The 24785-nt window shown below is 39.0% G+C and overlaps 1 protein-coding gene across 4 annotated transcripts in view; it reads left to right on the forward strand.

Moving 5' to 3' along the window:
* Adamtsl1 (ADAMTS like 1) overlaps positions 1-24785 on the forward strand; it is a 383172-nt gene that overhangs the window by 42548 nt on the left and 315839 nt on the right. For all 4 annotated transcript variants that reach the window (XM_052176711.1, XM_052176713.1, XM_052176712.1 and 1 more), the window contains exon 3: positions 17249-17294. In XM_052176711.1, coding sequence (XP_052032671.1) covers positions 17249-17294 — 46 coding nt within the window. The remainder of the gene's footprint in view (positions 1-17248; positions 17295-24785) is intronic.

Here is a 24785-nt window from a genome sequence, read left to right on the forward strand (position 1 = left end):
AACAAGCACAGAGCAGGACAGAGCTGGCCTGGCCAATTCATATCGGGTATTAAGTAAAGGAGGAGCAAATGGGAGAAGGGCTAGATGGGGCTAGGTGTGGATACCATCTGCCCCAATTTCTGCTTCCAATGTCTGGGTATTCCCTTCTGGGATGCTGGGTGTGTGTGTCTATGATGCTGGCCGTGACTCTGAATAGTTATTCATGGGTCAAGCTGCTGTTGTCAATGGGGCTGACTTTTGAAAGGTCAGCTACAAACTCCAGATGAAACTATAGATCTTGAGCCTTCAGAGATAGAGTCAAAGGTGCTAGGTACAACTCTTGGTGGTACTTCAGGATACCGCTTACAAATTCTGGACTCACCCTCAGGTATCTCTATCATAGTTTGGGTCATATATGTTGGTTCTATCTTCATTGGTTGGGGTACAAATGTTGGCCTAGCCCCTGTGCTAGCCTTCCTCGTCCCCCAGACCAGGTAAACCCTCAGCTCATGTTCCTATAGACTCTAACTCTTATAAGAGTTGTACTCTACTGAATACTGCAGTCCTGAGTTCCTTCCTTGGTAACTAGACCTGTTCTGCTGACTAACCTTTCAATGTGCAGTCCTGTGACACTTCTTTGGAGATTTCTGGGAGTGTGGTTTACAGAGGGTCTTAGACCACCAAGTGGCTGACTCAACAGGGGTCTATTTTAAATGGCATCCAGAGCTGCTCATGCCAAGTGCCAAGTGGGTTTCCCTAGTGTTTCTCCTCCCTCTGCCAGTGGTGCTGGGTATCTTTTGTTTGGCTCTCTTCTTTTTTCTGGCTTTTAAAATGTCACTGAAAGAACAGCACTGATTTTCTGAGCCCCTCTGCTCCTTCTCCATCAGAGCACGGACCCCCCCCCACCCCCCGCCCCAAACTGAGCCAATTCTCCAGTCACAACAGACATTCCCTCTTTGTAAAGCTCACTTTTGTACATGCTATTGTAGTTGGATGTATTCAATGTTTTCTGAGACCTGTCAGCAGACATTTCTCAGTTTTTCCCTGGGTACCTAGCTAGTCATGTCTGCATGTTGCCAGCTGTTATGACTCCTGTTCTTTATACTGTCATATTTCATAAACATACAGTGAAAGTATAAGATGCAAGCTGGAGAAAGTATCATATATACATATCATACACACACACACACATACACACATACACACACACACACACACACACACACATATATATATATATATATATATTCTCACATGGGTTCTTCATTTTGGTGAGAGAGAGAAACTAGGAGCCTTATTGGTGAATTTTGCTAGATCATGAGATCCAGCAAAGATCCAACAAAGGGAACAATTTTGGCTCCTAACAGGTTTTCGTAGAAAGTGCCATATGCTGTAAAAGATGACCAGAAGGCATACTTTGCCAGATACAAAGCCAGTCCTGTCATTTTTCCACTGCAGTAATTGATTGGGTTCATTGGATCATCTTCACTGACAAGGTTCTCTTCTTTTGATCCCAGCTGCTTATCAACCAGAACATTGAACAGACAGAAAGGACTCTTTTTTCCAACTTGTGATTCACCTGTTTTCTCAATCTTTAGCATAAAGCTTACTAAATCTACAATACATGATGCTACATGCTGATAACATAACTGATAATAATCTGACATCAGTACCAGCAAAATGTACAAATGTGGAATGTGCCTGCTATCTAGGTTTTTTTTTCTTCAAATTAGCATCTTTGACTATTCAATGAGAATGAGCCAAAACATGTAAGTCACAGAACTAAGAAAGGATGAGAATTTTCCTATTGCTCCAATGATGCGAATGTTACGTTGTGTTGGAAACTTTAAAGGAGTGAGACCAAAAAGAAAGGGAAGAATAACATTTAAATAACAAATTGGATTCTGTCATTCAGCAAATCATCAAGCAGTGAAGGCATGTGAAATTCAGTCATGCAAGTTTACCCATCTTCTAGGGATTTATTTATTTCTGCTTGCTCCTCTTGAGATAAGCAACATAGAGGCCGACTCGGTGACTCCATCTGTGATTAGAGATGGATTTCTGAGAAGAGAATCCCACAGTGGATTCTTATAATTTTGACACGGTGTGTCATCCCACTGAAGCCATGTTTAGTGTATCATGTGTCCAGGGCTACAGGAATGCTCTGTATCAACCACTGTATTTCAGCGAAATATGAGATTAAGGTGAAGCTTGGAGAGATGGTTCTGAAGACCTTGGGTATGCTTGACTACATATTAGGTAGATAGGTGCTTGCTGATCTACACTGGCTTAATCTCTTCCTATGTAGACAGTGAACCTGTGCTCCATGTTGTCCTCATTCTCCAACAAACTGTACTACATGTATTTCCTAGATGATCTTTCTCTTTTTCTCCTCTCTCTCTCTCTCTTTCTGTAGAGTGAGGTATGTAATCAGTATATCCCAGCAGACTTCTCAAATCTTTATTTGCTGGTCTCCCATTATCCAAACTAAGAGTCTTTGGGTGAGAAAGATGAAGCAGGAAAACCATGAGATGATGAGAAGACATGGAACTAAGACAGTAATCACAGTCTATCATAAGTGGACATCTGTGGCTTTTTTATTTGTTTTTAAAAAGACAAAGTAATTTTCGGGTCCTCTCTTCCTGGTTCCAAATTTAAGCATCTTGATTCGATTCACTCACCTTTCAATGTGAAAAATATCAAAAGTTATAAGAGTATCTCTCTTTAGAGGCCAGTGAGACATGGGCAGTGTTCAAAGTCAGGCAAATAAATCTAAGTAAGTCACCTTGTGAATTACATATTTTAGCACTAGCGGCATGATTTCTTAGATCACCTTAAAGTGTGAATTTTCTAGGTCTATCAGTAATAATTACTCTACTTCCAGCATGATACACTATAAATGGAGTTAAATTTTCCAGATTTTACAGAGTGGATGGCAAACTCTAAGTTTCTGGAGTTAACAGTATCCTCTGGCAGACTGAATGCTTGGTAAGCGCCTTCTTTAACCTGTGTAGAGAATATTCCAAGTGTTCATTTGATGATTACATGGAAAGGGAAATCAGCAGAGGCTGAGCCAAAATAAAGCCTTCAGCCAACAACCAGTGCTCAATGCTGGGAAAGCCAAATGCTGGGAGACCCTGGCTGAGCACAGACCTTTCCTGGCTTCTTTTGGTTACTTTTCTAGATAGGGCTGGATTTGCCTCGTATGTGGAGTTGGAGCAGTCAGAGTTACTTGGGACCCTCATTTGACCCTATGACCTTTACTGATTTCTGTATGATTAGATACAGTTTCACTGAGTAACTCCGATAAAGTAGCTATTGCTTATCTTACATCACCAAGTGAAACATAATATTTATTATTATTTTTCACATGTACTTGGTGGTGTACTTTATTCCTAGTAAATTAAGCAATTAGCCAATTACCTTGAAAACCTTCTTCTTTACTCTCCAGTTCTTCACCCTTCTCGCAAACTATGCTGAAATGTTTACAGCGAATTTATCTTCCTGCTTTCTCTTTAAATTTGAGAGTACATATCCATCTCTGAGGACTCCAGATTTGTCTTCAGTCAGTTCACTTAGCTTTGCCCATAAGGAGTTCCAGATGCCTACGGCATTTAATCCTATGAGTCATATCATCTGTACCACTCTGTTAGGTCCACGCCAAGTCCAAGGTCAAGAGGGAAACTGCAGCTCATTTGAGATGGCGATGGGTCAAATAGCTGTATGCTCTTAAGAACAAAGTTCACCCCTGGGCAGTTAGTTTAAAAAGACGGAAACATCTTTTGAGATTTTTTTTTCTGAAAAATCAAATTAACCTAACAAATTGATTAATCTAAGGATGAACAGGTCAGTTTTACATATTAGTTGATACAATGAGAGTATGAATATTTACTACATCCTGATTGAATAATGGACTTGAGTGATATACTGGATAGATAGATGATGAATAGATGATAGATAAATAGATACATAGATAGATGAAGATAGACAATAGAAATATATGTACTTATAGAGAATTACAGTACTTTTCAAAATTTAATACATTTTGAATTGAATGTTTGAGTTGGACAAAATTATTAGATGAACAAGAGATAAAAATCATCACCACATTATGGGAAGTGCCTAAAAACGATAAGATTATTGTATTATTCAAAGAGATGTGCTGCCAGAATGGTGTCAACATAAACACAGAAAAATTAAGATAAATAGCTCCAAGGAGTCTTATTCCATAGGAATGGAGAAGCTTATTTTAAACCCATTTCATAGTGATTATGCCAGGGAAAGTAGGCTAAATTCTTTACATTTGTAAACACAGATTACCTCCCATGAAAATATTGATACATAAATATGTATCAATACTTGGATACTTTTGGAACTTAAGTTGGCAACCTGTTTCTATACCCTATAGTAGTAAAACCAAAATAAAAAGTTTCAACAAGACTTGGCTTCTTAAATGCATGTTCTTAGTCTGTTCTGTTCTGTTCTGTTCTGTTCTGTTCTGTTCTGTTCTGTTCTGTTCTGTTCTGTTCTTAGTCTGTTCTGTTCTGTTCTGTTCTGTTCTGTTCTGTTCTGTTCTGTTCTGTTCTTAGTCTGTTCTGTTCTGTTCTGTTCTTAGTCTGTTCTGTTGTTCTGTTCTGTTCTGTTTTGTTCTGTTCTGTTCTGTTGTTCTGTTCTGTTCTGTTCTGTTCTGTTCTGTTCTGTTCTGTTTTGATGGCATCATCTTCATCATGATGTCCAGTTAAGGCTCCTGGGAGTCATTTGAAGATTTTAAACTCTGCAGCTCTAGTGAACTCTATCTGCTGTTCTTTGTCTAATGTTGTATGCGGTTATCTTGTTTTCCATCAAAAAAAGTTTTAGTCTTTGTTTAAAAGAAAGACATACACATTCAGAGTAGGGCTGACTCTGCATGCTATATTTATATAAGGTGCTCTTTTCAGTCTATGAGTGGAGATTGCTCATTTGAGGACATATGTTTAAGAGGTTTGAGGCTGGCTTCCTCTCACTTTTTTGGTTCAGTGCCTAGTCTAAATGTATTACCAGGACTTCTAATATTCCAGGCCATATATCTTGAGTACATTGTTCCAAGATCTGATCTCCTTTCAGGAGGCATGCACAAGGGATAATGACTGAATGTTTAGGACCAATTTATGGTCTGGTTTATCCCATAAACCAGTTTGTTGGAATAAAAGGTGGTTGAGAAGTGAGCTTGGTTTACGACCTTTACTTGTATTTGGGGATCCCTAACTACTCTGCACCCCCTCCCTGTGTATATGTAAGAAGTCCTTATTTGGTTTGCTCAATAGGCCTTATAAATTTTTTATTTCCTCTTGATTTTAATTCATACATCTAATAAATATTTACTGTTCACTCGCTATGTGTCAGGCAAATTAGTACAAGTGGGGCTAGAACTCCCAAAGGGAAAGGAACCCTAGAAAGAAACCAGTCTTTCCAGGATCAGGGCCCTCTCCTTACTTCTTCATGGGAGTCATTTGTTATGCTAATTGTGCCTTGGGAATTCAGAACTTCTGGGCTAATTAATATCCACTTATCAGAGATTGTATTCCATGTGTATTCTTTTGTGATTGGGTTACCTCACTTAGGATGATATTTTCCAGTTCCAACCATTTGCCTAAAAATTTCATGAATTTATTGGTTTTAATTGCTGAGTAGTATTCCATTGTGTAAATATACCACATTTTCTGTTTCCATTGAAAAAGGAGGGTGGTGATTGGAGAATGGGTGGAGAGAAGAAGGCTTATGGGACATAGGAGGGGGGAACTGGGAAAGGGAAAATCATTTGGAATGTAAACAAAGAATATAGAAAATTAAAAAAAGGGGAAAAAAGGAAAGAAACCAGTCAAGATTTTATCATTGAGTCTGTACTGATTGTAGTTGGAAATAAGATAATTTCTCCCAATATCATATGTGTTGTTTTTATCCTGTACAGCATACTTTTCTACACTTTCTGCATTAAATAGGGAAATGAATTATATGTTCATACTATACTATACTTCAAGAGAAAAGAAGAAAACTATAATATAGTGACATAAACTCTGTACCATATAACAAATGTCAGTTCAAGCAAATGTGCTTTTACAAAGTGGAACAGATATCTCAGAATTAAACCTAGACTGAGCTAAGTGAAGTCTTGAAGTTACCTGCCCCCCAATATATACACATGGAAACCCATATACACTACCTCTTTGGTACTTCTGTTTCTCTTTTTAAAATTGTTGTAATTAAATGTTAATGTGGCTTTGTCCCTTAGTATTTTTAACCATAGGGAGCTGTACTTTGGGATATACTGAGAGTCTTCAGGGCAGATTGTGTCAGGATATTTGATCACACTGTAAACCCCTGCGTTATTTACTGTAAAAACCTGTTTTTAGTTCTGATGTGGCTCAGCCTTAGCACACACCTTTAATCCAAGAGCTTTCTGCTTGAATATTGTAAACAGGATTAAGCAATGTCAACCAGAGATCAAGAAGTAGAGCAAGCAAACCAGTTGATAGGAGGTGAACATAGGATTATTTAAAAAGAAAACCTAGAGAGTAAGAGGGAGTCAGGAGGACAGAAAGAAAGACACACAGGAAGTAGAAGGGAGGGACACTGAGTTTGTAGGAGGTTGTTTGAGAAAGGAGCATTCCTGGTAGGAAGTCAGCTGAGAAGGAAGGGCAGCTGGGTGCTTTCTCTGCCTCTCAGCTAGCAGGCTTTCATGCTAGTATCTGGCTCCCGAGTCTTCACTGGCAAAACAGAATGATTGAGTTTATTCTTCAAAAACAAAAGCAGATGTCTAGAACTTACGGATATTCCCCTACCCAAACTGAATGGCAACTTTCCTTCCCCCTCTGTTTTGTGCTCATGGCACAAAACTTCCCCCTCTGTTTCTATCAAACTATTTTACAGGTCTCACATCAGTGAAATTATGTAGAATCTGTCCTTTATGACTAGTTTGTTGCACTTAACACAATGTCCTCAGAGTCCTCATCTATGTTATCACAAGATTTCCTTCATTTTAAAGCAGACTAATATTCTGTTGTATGAAACTACCATATTTTATCAGTCCTTTGTCATCAGTGAACATTTAGGTTGTTTCTACATCTTAGCTATTACAAACAATGTTGCAGCAAATGTGAGATTACAGATATACCACTGTGATCTTGATTTCACTACTGAGAGATGAATGTCTACATGTGAGATTGTCAGATCGTGTAGTAAGGGATGAGGGCTGTTCTCCATATGGGGCACCATTTTATTCTCTTAGCAGCAATGTGCAATTGTTCCCTTCTCAAGAACACCTATGTGTTCTTGTACCATTGGTGGGAACACAAATTTGTATAGTCACAATGGAAAACAGGACAGAGGTTCCAGTTTGCTCAGTTTACCATTCCTGGGCATGACTCCAACAGCAGTGAAGTCATGTAAAAGCTATGCCTGAGCACCATGTTTATCACAACCTAATTCATAATAGCTGTTATACAATCAGTCTAGGTGCCTCTCAACAGATGAATAAAAGAAATTATATGTATGTGTATATGTATATAATTTTATCCATATGTGAATGCATGTAGTATATGCAATGGAGTTTTATACAGTCATAAAGAAGAATGAAATCATATCCTTTATGGGAAAATGGAAACAACTGGAGACCATTATGTTAAGCAAAAAAAAAAAAAAGGCACAAACACAGAAAGATAGGTGTCATATAATGTAATAATGTGGGTTTTTTTTTTCCTCAAAGCAGAATAGGGACTACTGGAGAGAGTAAAGGGGACTAAAATTAAGCCAAAAGAGGAATGAACAAGGGTAGAGGAGTTGGTAAATTAGTGAAACTCATTAATTTGTGTGCTTGGTATAAGTTAAATTTTCTTAGAAAGTATTCTCCTTTATCACCAATATGTATCTTTTTTTTTTCATTTTGGAAAATATTCGAATGAAATGATATCTCATAGTAGCTTTGATCATTTTTCTATGTGTGGAGTATGCATGTGTGTTTGCATATATGTGGTGGTGGGGTACGTGTGTATATGGAAGCCTAAAGTTGAAGTTGAAAGTCTTCCTCAATCATGAATTTATTCAGTTGAGCCCAGTGCTCACCAACCTGTCTGGTCTAGCTAGTCAGCTTGCTCTGGGAATCTCCTGTTTCTGCCTTCCAAGTACTGGAGATACAGGCAGGCCACCCATGCCCAATGGTATTTATGTAGGTTCTGGGGATCCCAACTCCAATCTTTATGCTTGCTGCTACTCTGGCAAATGCTTTAAGCACTGAGCCTGTTGCTTGGCACTAGGTAGCTTTGACTGCAATTTACATGACAATCAGGATGTTCAATGCCTTTTCATATGTCTTTTGGGCATTTTATATTTTCTTTTGAGAAATAGCTATTGAAAACCTACCCCTTTTAATTGGGTTTCTTTTTTTGCTGCTGAATCAAGGAGCATCATATGTGTTTTGGATACTCATCTCTTATCTGAGGTTGTTTACAAATGCAGCGGCCTCCTCTGTTAGCAGCTCTCTTGCTGCCTTGGCTATGTGCTGTGTAGAATCTTTAGTGTTTCTTATAATTTTATTGAAAATTTAAATTAGTTGTAAAATTTCTTGCAGCATTGAGTATTTTATATCAAGGATCATGCTGCACACAGAGGCATTTTTCTTCCTCCACTCTGGTTTGGATATCTTTCATTTCTTTTCTGGCCCCATTGTTCTGCTAAGCCTCTCAGACCATTTGTATAGAAATAGACAAGTGGGGTTGTATCTTGGTTCCTGATCCTAGAGGAAGAGTCTGAGTGTGGTTTTATCTTCTGGAAAGCAGGCTGTTTGATCTTGAGGAAATTTCCTCCTCTTTCCAGCTTTTTGGGAGATTTGTCATGAAAGACACTGAATTTTGCCAAACAGTGATTCTGTATCTATTGATATGATATGTGTATCTTATTTTTTCTTTTGTTATGGAAGTAGTTTTTACTCTCAACTGTACTTTAAAATGCCATAGAAAACCTTGGAAAATACAAATTGAAGGCACCAAAGAGACCAATTAAAGAAAATAATTATGGGTATAGAGCTCTGTCATCAGGAGTTTTTAAAAAGTTCTTTAAGTGATTTTTGATGTGCATCTGGGTTAGAACATCTTAGCTGCTTTAGAAAAACATGAATTTTGTATCTTTAAAGTGAGATAATGAAGAAAAGAAAGAATGACCTTTCTTTTTATGCTAAAATTCTTCACTCCATTTTCTATAGAGTGACCCTATCCACCATGTAGGAGGGGCATGGATCACAAGACATGAATGTGGTAAGGATTTTGGCTCACTGTGAACCCATGGATGAATTTTCTGAGTAGTTTTATATAGTTTTATAGTCAAGGTCAGCTGTACCCAAGTGGTAAATGTACCAGGTGACTTTGGAGAGATTCTCTCAGCACATTAATTAAGCTTATCATATGGTCCTTTAAGCCTTTAGGTCATTGGTCATGGTACTGCTTATTTATAACCTCAGTACTTACAGGGGGATCAGGAATTCAAGATAATACTTTGCTGCATAGCTAATTCAAGGCTAGCCTAGATTATATGAGCCCCTGTCTTGAAACAGAAAAACAACAAAAAAGGTTCCAATGTTGTTGGTGATTGATTGGATCAGAGGTTGTATGGTTTATATAAATCATCTAAGAAACTTCCCTCCAAAACTATCATTTTACTTCTTACATAGGATAAAGAAGGAAAATACTTCCAGGTTATACTTGAATGGACTCTCTCGGATATAGTTGTCTGCATTAGAGTAACAGGCCACACCTGTCCATATCCGAGCTTGGATAGAGGAAAGGCTCACTAGGTTCCACCCCTAGTTAAAGAGCTACATGAGATTGAAGACTGTTGTGAGAAAGCAAATCAGTTTTCTTCAGGGATGAGCTCCCTGACAGGTTGCCTATGCCCGAGTAGTCAGCACTGTACCATATCCACCATATACAACAATACTGATTGGACACAGTAGGACATATACATTATATATCACAATAATAGTTACAGAGGAATCAAGCATAAATTTAAGACATTGGAGGAGTTGAGAACATGGAGGAGAGGTATCATGAAAACACATTGTTCTCATGTATTAAATCTTCAAAAGAAACATGTTTTAAAAATAAAAGAGTTATATAACTAAATCTCAGTACTAGTTGCTGAGATAAAAGACAGGCAGCCAGGTAGAAGGTGAGTAGGGGCTTTATCTAAGGACAGGAAAGATAAGTGGAACACTGGGTGACAGCAGATCCATGCACAGTCATCACACTGTTTGGTGTCTCTTTGCTACAAAGCCTGTCTCCACTTTGGAGCTGGGGTTGGCCTCTCGGTTTGGGTAAAGCCTAGAAAAGGTGAGATGATGCCCATGCTGTGGGGATCAGGGATCCCAAATGAGTGCTTATGAGACAGTGTTCATCCTGCTCTGTAAATGATCTTGTAAATGAACCAAGACTTCAAACCCTGTTTCCACTCTTGTCTTGCTGTGTGGTACTAGTCAGGGTTGAGTGTGCTCACTGAAGTCAAGCACTCCTTGCCAGAACAGTGGGTTGAAAGAATGTCAGTGGGGCCCTTCATTTTTAAGAATCAAAGTGTGTGATCTTTAAAGAGAGACTTTCATTACAGATGTATAGTTAAAGCCTGTTTTGTTGCTAGGTAGAGAAAGGGACACAAACTCAAAGTTGTTCTTAATATAATAGCTAAGGCCTGGTGCATGCTGGGAAAGTGCTCTATTAGTGAGCTACATTCACCATGCCAGTAGAAATGATTGAAGGGAAACTTGTGATTGCCCAGGACCCCACTTTACAGTAAATATCTGGGGAACATGTAAAGAAAGCCTGGGGAACTTTTTCTCTGGTCAAGATAATTAATACATTCTCAGTTTAAGTATTGTATCTGGTGAGTCTATTAGGGAGAGAACTAACTTGTCATGATAAACATTTTTCTCATAAGGAAGATGGAGTCCTGGGATGTGTGTTGTAGGAACACATTTGTCTTTAGTCTCATTGTCTCCTTTGGCTTCCAAGCAAAGATGAGAACATCTGTAAACCTTAGAGCATGAGAGTCCATCTTAAAGACTTTGGGTAAATCTCCATACTACAGGTGGGTGGCAAGCCAAAGGCAGCACTCGATCCCCCACCCTCACCTCCTCCTTCACCATCCCTCAAGGCAAGGGTGAGGAAGGCATCCAGGTGGGTTCTGTTGTCAACACATAGACAGGCAGCCACAGAGGAGTGAGAGGTGCTGCCCTTGGGTAACTACTGAGTTTCATTTTAAGTCTCTAGCTGTTGTAGAAAGATTTTAATCAAGATCTGGGGTTCAAAAATTAGGGTAAATGTGATGTTGAAAGTTCTGCCTTGCTTGAAATAATCATGACATTTCCCTCTGACTATTCCTTCTTTTGCCTTTTAACCCATTGTTCTTCCTCCCTCCCTCCATTCTTCTTTCTCCTTCTGTCCTTCCCTTCCTCTCTTTCTCCTTCCCCTCCCTCCCTCCCTCCCTGATCTCAAGAAATGCTTATAGAATGCTGAGAGTACAACGGGGATCTTGCTTAGCTCCTCCACAGAGTTTGGACTTGTTATAGTTCCTTTTATGACAGCATCTACTCTAAAATATTGGTGCTGTGGTCTATGATCTTATCTTGTCTGGTCTTGTACATAATAGATACTTATCAATATTGGATGTTAACTGCATAGAAGGATATAAACATTTGGAATGTGGGAGCAGGAGAAGGCATGCTCTCCAATTTTCCTCTCTTTAGTCACATTCTTGGAAACCTGCACAGACCACACCACCTAAGGCATCTCTACAAAGGTTATTCCTCTCCACTTCTTTTCAAACTCCTTCAGTACTTAATATCTAAACTGTCCCTGTCATTGTTTCTGAAGTCTGGTGTTGTATGTGATTTTCTGATTAGTGTCTGTCTGCTTCAGCTAATAATTTTGCTGAGAATCAAAGGACTTCATCTTTTTTGTACCTTCCTCAACGTCTTCCTTCCTGCTGGCTTCTACTCAGTGTTCAGTAAATGAATTAAGTGACTACAAACCAGGAAGCATTATACAAAAGCTAGTTAACCAGGGAACACTGTCTCGGGGCTCCTTTTCACTGTGGGGGTGCTGGCTATATTTGGTTCCCTTAGATGGCCTCAGCAGTGCACACTGAGCAGTGTTGGGTTTTGCTTAAGGTGGACATCATCCCTGTGGCTTACTGGTAGGTCTTTCTGTTGCTCTTCTCGTCTCTTTTTGATCACACATGTGCACTCCTTGTGTTTTATACCCCTGCCCCATGTTGATGAATACTTGCTGGCTTGTTGCAGCACATCTTTACTTAAAGTGGAGGACATATATGGAATATTGAACTGGGGGTGGGTGGAACAACAACTTGGTAGTGATTTTTCTTAGTTGTGATTTAGAACACACCAAACACTCATAATAGCAAATAAAACAACTGGAACCTCATAAGACAAACTTGGAACTTCAGTGTAAAAGAGTCTCACACATCTCTAAGTTTAGATTTTGCAGGGATGCAGCCCCCTAACTGTGCCTCAGGAATCTGCCAGAAAGTCCAGAAGCCTTTCTTAATTGTCTAGGATTGAAAGAAGATCACATAGCCATGGGGAAGGCTGGCTTAAGTGTGACTTACAATGCTTACCCTGAATCTAATCTCCATTTTTATCTAATATAGCATCCACATTAGTTTTAATCTCTCTCGCTCCCCCTCTGCTTTCCCCCTCCTCCTTTTTATTCCCCCTACATCCCTCTCTCCCTCTCACTTTCCCCCTCCTCCTCCCTCTTCATCGCCCCCTCTCCCTCTCCCTCTTCCTCACTCCCTCCCTCAGCCTCTGTATACAAAAGCCAGGGTCCCCAAGTTGGCAGTAAGTACAGTTACTATGTTCTTATAATGAGAAGCTGTTATAGAGCAGACGTGTTGAAATATAAAACCGAGGTTACAAAAATATGTAACTATAATGCTTGTAACTCCAGTTCCTAATTTATGCTCCCGCCAGCCCCTCAGTCAGTTTAAATTTGCTTTGAAGAGGCAAAGTTAAGGTGGACCCTATATACTTTTGGCTCATTAGGCTACTTTGGAACTTATGGCAGAGTGTGAGGCCTTGGTGTGGCCTAGAACTGTTTGTCCCCAGCCACCTCGCCTCCTGAAAGATAGCATCAGGCAGAATGCCTCCTTGAATTTCTGCTAGGGGTGTATTGTTTGCTGAAGTTGAGTGGCTTTGTTGAATGAATGAAGTTTGACATCAAATGGTGTGGAGCAGAGTTGTGTGTGGGGAGGGTGGCAACCTTAAATGTAGCTACAAAGATTAAAGATACCTTTCACTAAAATTATGTTTCCATAGGCAGATATTACCAAATTACATGTTACTGATGGTGGAGAATTTTGTAAAGCAATTTCTTAATATTTGAAGTAGGTGATTCTAGAAATGCATGGCGGGAAGAGAAAAGTTCAAGATTATGGTCCAAGGCTATGTACATTCCCTTGCTGTTTGTTAAAGGAAATTCAGATTACCAATATTAATAAAGTACTCACTAGACAGTCATACTATTATTTCCAATTATTTTAAAATATAGAATATAATAGAAATATAATGTAATCATGGATACATGAAGACACTTTTAGAGACAGTAGTGCTTGTTGAAGCAAGCCCTCCCTGAACGTATTTTACTATAAACAAGATCCATTTTGCCTTTTGTTTAAGAAACTACACTAGAGATAACTATTAACTCTTTTAAGTATGGCGTAGAGGATAGAGCTGGAAGGAGTAACTCTTAAACGCAAATACGAAATGGACCCTAAGGTAAAGGTGAGACCCTGAGACTACCACATTGTGTGCACGCAAGACCTGGCCTCACCTGTATATTTCTGCTCTGTGTGGATAAGACTAGATGTCCCCAGATGTACACGTGGGCACCAGTTCCAGGCCAGGTTTTCAGCATCCATGTTGAACCTAGAGGCACCTGGAGGTAGATTTACAAGTATCTAGAAGTTCTAATGGCTGTCTCTTCATGGGCTGAGGGATCTCACCAAGTCTCCTGAAAGGGCCTGCTCCTCTATATAGTTCACTTATACACACTGGGTTCCCACAGATGATCTCAGGCAGCTGAATCTGGGGAGAGAGGGCATGGCGCTTCTGCAGTTCTAAAGTGTATTAAGCTGGGTCAAGACAGACCATGTGTGAGTAAACCCCTGTTAGAGATACCGTGCTTCCTGCCTTTGTAATGTTGTCTTCGATGGCAGAACTATGGTCATTGAAACTAAGGCAATAACACAAGCAGGATCCAGAGGAATCTGAGGGTTTCTTTTATGTTAGAGAAAAAGTTACCCAGAGTCCACACTAATCTCATTATAAGAGAATTAAAGACTGATTACCTCATAAAGAATAGTCTGTGATTGGGGTGTTTTCTCTTCTTTGAGAGAGGACCTTGAGTTAGCATTAATTGACTGGCTAAGCTTAAGATGCTGAAGTGGACAAGCATGGGACTTTGGAGTCCATGTGAGACTGTAATGTATTTGTGTTTGTATTCATCCATATCAGCACGGTCCTCTAAGTGTTTCTGATTGTGCTGGGAGAGTGGGTTGTTCCAAGTCCTGCTCCTCTGAAGTACTGTAACATTTCTCAGGAACCATTTGGATCGAAAGTTCTGTTGGTTTTCATCTCCAGGGATGAATTTTACATTGCCTAAATATGAAGGAGCCCACTCAGATGTTTTAGGTTAACAAAGGTCAATAAAAAAAAAAGGAATGAATGAAGGGCTATTCAATTCTCAGGTGAGATGTTGTGTCTAGGCAAATGCCTAGCATGGAGAAATGCATAGAGACAGTAATTGAATCTTGTGGTGAAAGAGTCACTTTGCTACTTACAGAACAAAGACTATATTTAAACACAAGAATAAATTTGATTGTTTAAAAATGAGCTCCACTGCACAGAAGTCCTCCATGTGGCGTGTTGCTGATGAACGTGTTTCTTTTGAAGATGTCCCAGTATGTGTGTAGGTTTACATTATGGGAAGATTTATCAGACTCAAGAAGCAGCACAGAGACTGATATGATATGAGTTATATCTAGCATTAATATCCCACACATCCTGCTCACATCCTGTTCTTTTTCTGGTGTTTTACTTTTGAGTTAGTCAGGCCCAGGGTTCAAATTCCTGGGTCTCTTCTCTGTGTGTATAGCTGTAAGCCTGCTCAATATTCTTGGCCTCAGTTTCCTCATTTTGAAGTGAGAATAACACAGCTTTGCAGTTGTTGAAAAGCTAAAGAAATAGAGAACATCATACTAAGTGAGGTAACCCAGACTCAAAAGGTGAATCATGGTATGCACTCACTAATAAGTGGATATTAACCTAGAAAACTGGAATACCCAAAACATAATCCACACATCAAATGAGGTACAAGAAGAAAGGAGGAGTGGCCCCTTGTTCTGGAAAGACTCAGTGAAGCAGTATTCGGCAAAACCAGAACGGGGAAGTGGGAAGGGGTGGGTGGGAGGACAGGGGGAGAGAAGGGGGCTTACGGGACTTTCAGGGAGTGGGGGGCTAGAAAAGGGGAAATCATTTGAAATGTAAATAAAAAATATATCGAATAAAAAAAAAGAAAAGCTAAAGAAAATATGCAAAGACAAAGCCAGAGTGTTTTTATTATAATTTATCATTCACATATTATAATATTTCAATAATGAGTACATTGTCAAGGCTGGAGATAGGCTCAATAGTGGAACATTTGTCAAGCATGTGCAAGATCTTAAGTCCAATCGCCAATAATAGTAATCATATTAATAATAATAGTAATAATAAATAATGATAAACAATAATAAACAACTAATTCAAACACTCACTTTAATACAATATTTTTGTCAAATTAAATGAACAATCAATTAAATTATAATATAACATGGAAAAATGTTGTTTAATGGCATGAATAATTTATAAATCAATACTAAATGCTAAATAATTAAGGGTTATCCTTTGGAAAATATAAAAAGCATTTCTTCTGTTTTTGTTATTACTTTGCTTATCTTAATCAAAAGTATTTCAATTAATCTTTTAAACTATATGCTATCACTCATATTTCCAAAGATTACTCTGGCAAATTCTGCATAGGTAGTTGCAGGTTAAAATCTCTAGAAGAAAACTTATCTGAATTATTCAAGCAGGTGTATTCAAGTTGCTTTCTTTAGTCTAATGTGTGTAATTGTGTTTTCAGATGCCATTTTGTTCTTGTTAACATCTTTAAGACCTATCACTATTTTTATGCATTATTATATGACCAAGTTGTATTCAATACTTTGCATCAAACAAAGTCTTTTCATTCCTATCCTGAAACAGTAGCTCCAAAATGTTTCCTTAATTGAAAGATTAGGAAGCTTTAGGAGCATTGCCAGGTCTGATTATATATCTAAGTCTGTTGTCGGTATCATTCCACCACTTAGCACTTGTGGGGTTTGGACAGCCCTCTTTATGCATCATCTCATCTGTAAAGTGAATGCAATGATGATACCTTATCGCTCCACTAATTCAGGAGAGCTTGTAAACATATAACAAACTTAAAATTGTCTCTGGAGTTCCATGCCTGATAACTGCTTGCACGATAATTTCATAACATCATTTTACTTGCCTTCTGAAAAGTGTGGGTTCACTTGAAGAAAAGAATACAGCACTATTGTTCACCCATTGTCATCACCGAATGTTTTAGCAAAAATCAATTATTTTTATTCATGAGAATTTAGTAAAATGGAAACTCCCATGTAGTGCTGGTAGGAGTATGTAATAGCACACCCTTTATGGAATGCAATTTGGCAAAAATTTGCAAGTGCCTTACCAAAGTTTCTTCCCTTTAGTTCAGTAATTCTGCTTCTAGAATTTTATCTGTTTTAAAGATGCAGTCAGAAACTTAGATAAAACATGTTCATGGGGATAGTTTGTTTTACCCTCATTTACTGAATCCTTTGAAATTACTTAAATGACAAAGGATGGGTGGGGTATATCAATTGTATCATCTGATAAAATATTACCTGTCAATGCAGTGTCTTTAAAGTATATTTAATAGAATCTTCTAAAATATTTAAGTGGAGGGCCAGAAAATTCAGTGGGTAAAGATATTTTCCAACAATCTTGATAACCTAAGAATCTATTTAGAAGGAAAATGAAGACTTGTTATTTACACTAAGAATAAATGATGAGAGGAAATTAGTCCAAACTTTGAGTCTTTCATAGCTAATAATGAAATTTGCTATTTTTTTTCTTTTTGCGGCATAGGAGCTGTGAAGGAAGAAATATTCGATACAGAACATGCAGCAATGTGGTAAGTGTGAGCTCCTTTGGTTTGAGATTGTAATATTTCAGCCCTGGAATATGCTAAGAAGTTTTATGGATCCTTAGTAGGAAGCCAATCAATTAGTAGTCCACAAACAGTTATTTATTACATTCTATACTGATTACCCAATCATTTCTAATGCTCCTCAATATAAAATTTTAACCATTCAACCAGATTAAAACTAACTAGACTGTTTCAAAACAAACTGCGTTTCTCCCTGCTCTTTTCACATATAGCTCTCATGAGAAATGAGGCAGGGAATGATTAAAAAAAAAAAAAAAGGAAAAACACTTGGAGTATCATGAAATAAATATTAGTTAATCAGATTCAGGTTTGCTGAATGCCTTCATCTGTCCAGCAAACATTTAGTGCCTGCTACGTGTGGGGCACTGTGCTAGCACAGGGATAAATAACACGTGGTCACTGCTCTCAACATCTGCTGCAGAGTATTGGGTGGGGAGATCGAGAGAGATGGACACATAACCTCATTCCTGGGCAAACATGACAAACACCAGTTGGGATGAAGTTGTTTGGGATGACAACAGAGAATTTTGAAGAGTATTAAAGGAAAAGATGGAGGGAAACAGTGCCTGGAGGGGTACAACTGGCCCGTGTGAGGAGATGACAACTACTCCAACAGAGTGAACACTGTGGGCCTCTTTGGAGGCAGATGTATAAAAGGGTGTACTGCACAATCACATTAGTCACTTGTGCCTGCCGACAAGCAGGAAAGAGTTGAAAGACAATTAAGGTCACATCATGAAAATCTTTGAACGTTAGATTCCAAGCTCGTGGGCTCAGCGGACACAGGGGAGCAAAGGGGCGTCTGAATTGAGACTGTGGTGCAGAGTTTCACCTTCAGAAAGGAAGTTCTGTAGCAAGAGCTGTGTTGCCCTGAACCCAGTAATATATGGGAGAGACAGTGTATGAAGGTTTAGCCCTGGAAGAATTGTCCTAGAGGAATAAAAGCTAACCCTACTGTGTATGAGCGGGTAGAAACAGACAAGCCCTGAAGTTAGGGTGTAGCTGGAGGACAGGAAGAAAAGAGATAAGCACATTTTGAGCACTTTGAGCCCCTTAATCCCTCTGCTCAGGAAGCTCTCCCTCATTGGTTGGCACTTCCGTGTTTAGGTTCAGTTGGCATGTCCCTCCCTCAGAGTGGCCTTCTGGACCATATCTTTCCTACTGTGACTGTTCCCCCACTCAGCTCCACCCAGTATTTGGATGGAGTCTTGCTCTCTATAGCCCTGGCTGGCCTGGAACTTGCTACTTAGACCAGGCTAAAACTCTTGCAGAAATCAGCCTGTTTCTCCCCCCTCTCCCCCAGGTGATAAGATTAAAGGGGACACCAGTGCACCAAGCATCACTCAGCTTTCTTAACAGAGCTGTTCTCTACTCAGATCCATATTACTGGCTATGTTGGTTGTGTGAATATGCATACTCACAAAGACTAGAACCTCATTCATTTTGTTCGATCTTTTGTTCCTGGGGACTAGACCTGTTAATGAATATATATTAAGCTCATAATGGATATTTACTGACTATAAAATGAGTATTCAGAATGCTAGATGAAGGATGAGAACAAGTATCAGAAATAATACAGTGGCAGGTGGCTGGAGGGAGGCTTAGCGGTTATTAAGAACACTGGTTGCCCTTCCAGAGGACCCTAGTTCAGTTTCCAACACCCACAATCTAATCCCAGGAGATACAATGTCTTCTGGTCTCTTCAGGTACAAGATATAAATATAATACATGGACATATGTGCAGGAAAACATTTATGCACATAAAATATTTTTTATGTTTTATTTTCTTTACATCGCAATCACAGCCTCCACCCTCCTCTCTTTCTCATCCTACTCTCACAGATCCATAGCTTATCAGGAATAAAAGAAAACTGGAACAGAAAAAAAGAAGTATACTAATGAAGAAATGGGTTGGGTGGGTATGAGTTATTTATGTGGATCTATTTTGTGCACAGAATACCACAGGCTGGGCAGTTTATAAACGTTACAGGTTCATTTAAAATCTGGAGCTGAAGACTGGGAAGTTCAGGAACTGGGTCCCAGCATTTGGCAAGAGCAGTTTGGGCAAGTCAGAACAAATGGACTGAGCTGAACTAATCCCTTTTGACAAGAACACAATTCCCCTTAATACTGTAACAATGGAAATTAAATCTCAATATGGCTCTTAGAGGATATTCAAATACCAATGTTATTTTTATAAAATGTATAAAAGAAATATCTCAAGCAAGGAGTCTTGCTTGCTTGCATCAAATATGGGACTTCTGAGAGGTCTTACTCACAGGTACACACAACTTAATTAACGTGTGCAAGGTTCTGGGTTCAATTCCCAGCACCACACACACACATAAAAAATGACAAAGCTGAGAATGCCCTGGGCACCACACCACACTTCCTGATGGAGTGGACTTGTGACAAATCAAGTCATCCTGACAAATGGAAAAGCTACATACTTAGCTCTTAGACGATAGATGCAAATTGAAAATGAGGAAGTGAATGCAAAGTCTTAGATTGGTCAGAGTAGAGATGAGCACTTAGTGTATAAGTATTGGGCTGCAAATGGGGCTGGTCCTATGGAGATGATGATTGGCAGGCTTGAAGACTTGCAGAAATACTGAGAAACATTGAAGTGCAGACTTTGCATCTAACTGAAGGCTACAACAGAGATAACAAAGTGAAACTGCTGGAAAGTGCTCTGTCAGATTTTAAATGCCTGAAGAGAACATACAGGAAACCAGTGTGACCCTGGGGAGTAAGCATAATTATTCGATGGAAATCTTTGTGTAGCTAGAGCCTCGCTTCTACTTAGGATAGAAGATGTCAGATAATACACTATCCATCATCATCACCTATACTTTCCTCCTCACACACAAATGTCATTCAATTGCTGGCTGGTTAAAAGAAATGGAGACTGATTTTATATTCTTTAAATGGAATTGACAGCATCTGTTCAAGTAATGGTATAAAAAAGTTGGAAAGATGGATGTCTCACCCTTGTAAAAATCTAGGCTTACAACCAAAACCTCTTGAAATGGTGTGAGAAGACGTCTTGGTGGAAATGTACATAAGTATATTGGTTTTATCTAGTCCTCTATTCTTGATAGTAATAGCTTAGATAACAGGGTTCGGTTTTGTTTGCTTGTTTATTTGTCTGTTTGTTTAGTTTTTCAAGCAAACATGGTGTGACTCAAGTCTCCTTATCTTCCTTCTTGCCTTTTGAGGGTGTAAACTAGTAGAAATAGCCTGAGCTATATTCTGTAGACAATCGGTAAACATGTGGAATAGCAGACTGTCTGTCCTGCCCTTTAAAACACTTCAGAAATTTTCATAACTTCCTTAATATTGTTTTGAACACTTTCATGGGCCAATGCAGGCCAACTCTGACCTCAAATCACTTTCAACTTACAGTGTTACATGAGCCCAAATTTTACAGCGTGGAGAATCAAACTGATACTGATTGTTTTATGAGCATGGAGAGTCTTCAAATAATTGAAGGATTTTTCTTCCTGGATTTTGGCTGTGACAGAGACAACATTGACAATAAATAAATGAATGAATGAATCTCCTAAGAACAGCTCTTTTCCATACTCTCAATCCTGTTTTTCAACTTGAGGTGTTTAGAACAATTCATCGGAGTTCGGCAACCTGAGAGTCCCTCAGCTCAGTTTTCAGGGATACACCTTTTCTCTAGATAGCTTTCTGGGACACTTCTGAACCACTTGGTCTTAAAAATTCAACTCATTGCTATTTTTCTTTGGAAAGCTGTTAAATCTACATTTCTTTAAAATCTAGTTCCCCAAAGCAAGATGAAGAGCAGAAATTATTTTCCAATTTTTGTGATTTTCTGAGAAAAAAAAAATCAGCTCCATGACTTTAATAAATGTATTGCCAGGGCCTGGGAAGCTGGCTCAGCAGAAAAGAGTACTTGCTGCTGGGCAGTGGTGGCTCATGCCTTTAATCCCAGCACTTGGGAGGCAGAGGCAGGTAGATTTCTGAGTTCAAGGCCAGCCTGGTCTACAGAATGAGTTCCAGGACAGCCAGGGCTACACAGAGAAACCCTGTCTCGGGAACAAAACAAAACAAAACAAAACAGAATACTTGCTGCTCTTGCAGAGAGGCCCAGTGCTCATGTCAAGTGTCTCACAACCTCCAGCTCAAGAGGATCTAATATCCCTATCTGTCCGTGTTTTTTACACATATGTGCATACACACACATGTATATACACATGTGCACATCAGGAAAAATAGAAATGAATGATGCATTGTATCAATACAGAAGCATCAAAGTCCTTGCAGTGTTTCCAGAGTTCACACAGTCCTGGCTCTAACTGAACCCAAAGTCTTTTCATGCCTGTGGTGGTTTAAGCGATAAAAGTTCCTCCTGACTCAGGTATTTGAAGACTTGGTTGACAGCTGGTGGTGGTATTTGGAGGATGTGATAGAACCCTTGAGGGGTGTAGCTTCCTGGAAGTAGCATCAGGAGCTGAGTTTGAGAGCTCCATCTCACTTGATTCTTGTTACCTGTTGTTTAATGCTGGAGAGGTGATCTCTCTGGTTCTTGGGCCTTCTACCATGCAATTCTACTTGTGCCATACTCGACTCCATGACAGACTCATTCCTTAGGAGCTGTGAGCCAAAGTAAATTATTTCTTTTGTGAGTTGCTTTGAGTTGTGATATTTTAACCACAGCAACACAAAATCAACTAATATACTTCCTAATGACACTGTCCATCAACACTGCCCATTGTGTAGTTGTATCCTCATTTCTAAGAAAGCAGTAAGGACCTCCATGGAAGACAAGACTCAGAAAAGTTGACATAAATAACAGATGAAACTAGCATACCATTCAAGCAAGATGTGTAGGTCAGAGAAGCCCTGCACCTGCGTTCATCCAGGTCTTAGAGCTGGTTCTTTATTTAAATTAAACTTCAAATCTGCATCCTTCAAGCTTAGCTTAACATTTTCAATAGACTCCACAAGTATTTAGAAAAAGTCTTTATTATTTTTAAATTTTTATTCTCCATCTTTCTTAGCCTACATATGAATTGATATTTAGGGGATGGTAACCAAAATTACCAATGAGTCAAGATGCTTATGGTGGCTTTCAGTGTTATTCAGTTCTTTATTAAGATTATATCACCTCACTGAAACATTGTACTGTCCTTAAAACAAAATATTTATTGATCAAGAAAATGATACACAACCTTGGATATATGAATAAGCAAGATCTAATTCTTCTTAAGTTTTTACATGCAAATCATTTAAAAGAAAGAGTATGTCTGTGGATATAGCTCACTGGTAGAGTGCTTGCCTAGTATCCATGAGGCATTGGACTTTATAGTCTTCAGAACTGTAGAGAGAAAGGATGGGCTCAAGGGAGAAAGGAAGGAAGGAGGAAAAAGAAAGAGATTAACACATATCAAGTTGTAATCTATACTGTAGGGAAACTCAGAGGCTTGGTGGATGCTTCAGATTGGGTTGATTAAAAAGCTTACTTGAGGAATGAGTTGTAACTTACCAAAATAAACCAGCTGTGACTTTCCACATTACATTGACTAGATAGTGAAAAGGCTCTGAGGTCCAGAAGACTGTAGTATTTTCAAAGCAAGTATAAAGCTAGTGTCTCCTGGTGAAGGCGACAGTGTTGGAGGTCAAGAAAAAACTAACGTTTTTCTTAGTTGGAAGCACTAGATTGTGCAAGGCACTACCAGGTGCTTATTTTTTCATGAAAAGTGTCTGGAAAAACTTAAGGCAAGGAGAAGAGAATTGAAGTTGTAGTTCTGTGAGTCAAACTCTGCTTTAGCCCCCTCTTAGAAATGATGGGAAAGTAGAGGACTAGGAGATTTTGCAACTGTTTAGGTGAATGTCTGTGGTTGCTTGGACCAGCATCGCAGTGGTGGGAAGGTTTGGAATGTATTTTAGAGATGGACTTTCTCTCAGCTGTTTTGCCTCATTCTCCATTTAACACAATTCTCTTCTGTGGACTTTAGCACTGTTGCTCTGGAATATCTTATGGGCAGCATTTTTCTTTTTCTGGGAGACAAAGGTGTTGGTTCTTATGGCCAGAGAGAACACAGTGAACCTGGCAAGCTTGTAACTTTATTTGAGCTTCTGCTTCTACATCCAAAATAATGTGAAAGTTGAACCAAGTAACCTCATGCACCCTTCCAGCTTAAACTGTTGAGTTCTTGTAAAGCATATATAAGCTGTACTGGATGTGGATATGCAAATAGATCAATAAAGATATCAGTGGTAGCACATAGTAAATTAAACTACAGTGGAAGCATTTATAGTCAGTAATAGAATCAAAGTAAAGAGAGCCAACATGGAGTGGAGTAGAGTTCTCAACTTGCTGTATCTTAACCATCTATTTATCTAGTAGTTCTCATCTTTGAATCTGTGAAAGGTCATGAAATGCACAGGATTGCTAATGGTGGCATGATTCCCACTTGATCCATATGTCCATTTTTCTCAGGCAACTCTTGCATAGAACAAAGTCACATAATACTTGCTACTTCATATCCAAGGCCAAATATAGAAACCTTGAGGAATGAAAGCTCCAATACAGACCCTCCTAATTCAGATTTTGAAACCAACTTTTAGAGTTTATAACAGTGGCATATCCCTGCAGTGTGGACAGAGATATTGATAGACTCTCTGGAAGTCTATCAGAGTCTGTGCATTGGGTCATTCCATCCAAGGTACTCCAAGATATGGAAATATGTTAATGTTCTCCTCATCTTATTGCAGTCCTTTTATGATTTTTGTCATCCTTGTTCTGAAAGATGGAAGTAGCAATGTGATGTTACTTGACAGGGTCATGGGTTTGCTCTCTCTCTCTCTCTCTCTCTCTTCTTCACTTGTTTACACATATATGTCAGATATGTCACCAACATCTGTTGACTTCACAGCTCATATTCTACATTGCAAATTCTAGGAGCTGCCGCTATCAGGATAAAGGCAAGACACCTATCACAGAGGAAATAAGAGTCTATTATGTCAGACAAAGCCATGAACACACAACCAAATAACGTGTGATATGCATTGCTCAAGTGGAGGTGGGCACAGGAAGTTAAAAAAGTCCTATCAGAATACCATCTGATTGTTTCACCACGTATGCATGTGGTGCCCAGTGCTGGAGGAATCAGGAAACTCAGGGCTGCCTTAGGACATGTTCAACATGAGAAAAAAAACTCAGCATTTCCTGGTACCCATTAAACAACATACAAACCTCTCAAGCAATGTTCTCTCCTCTATAACATCTTTTCTTTTAATGGAGCATAGGTTTTCTTAACAGGAATAATGAGTAGCCAGTGCTAAATGGAGAGTAACAGTGACACAGTCTGCTTTAATTGGGGTTACCATTGCTGTGATGAAACACCTTGATGAAAGCAACTTGGAGAAGAAAGGATTCTTCATTTCAAACTTCCAATATCACTGTTGATCATCAAAGAAACT

The sequence above is a fragment of the Apodemus sylvaticus genome, chromosome 3 (assembly GCF_947179515.1).
Source record: "Apodemus sylvaticus chromosome 3, mApoSyl1.1, whole genome shotgun sequence".
NCBI lineage: Eukaryota > Metazoa > Chordata > Mammalia > Rodentia > Muridae > Apodemus > Apodemus sylvaticus.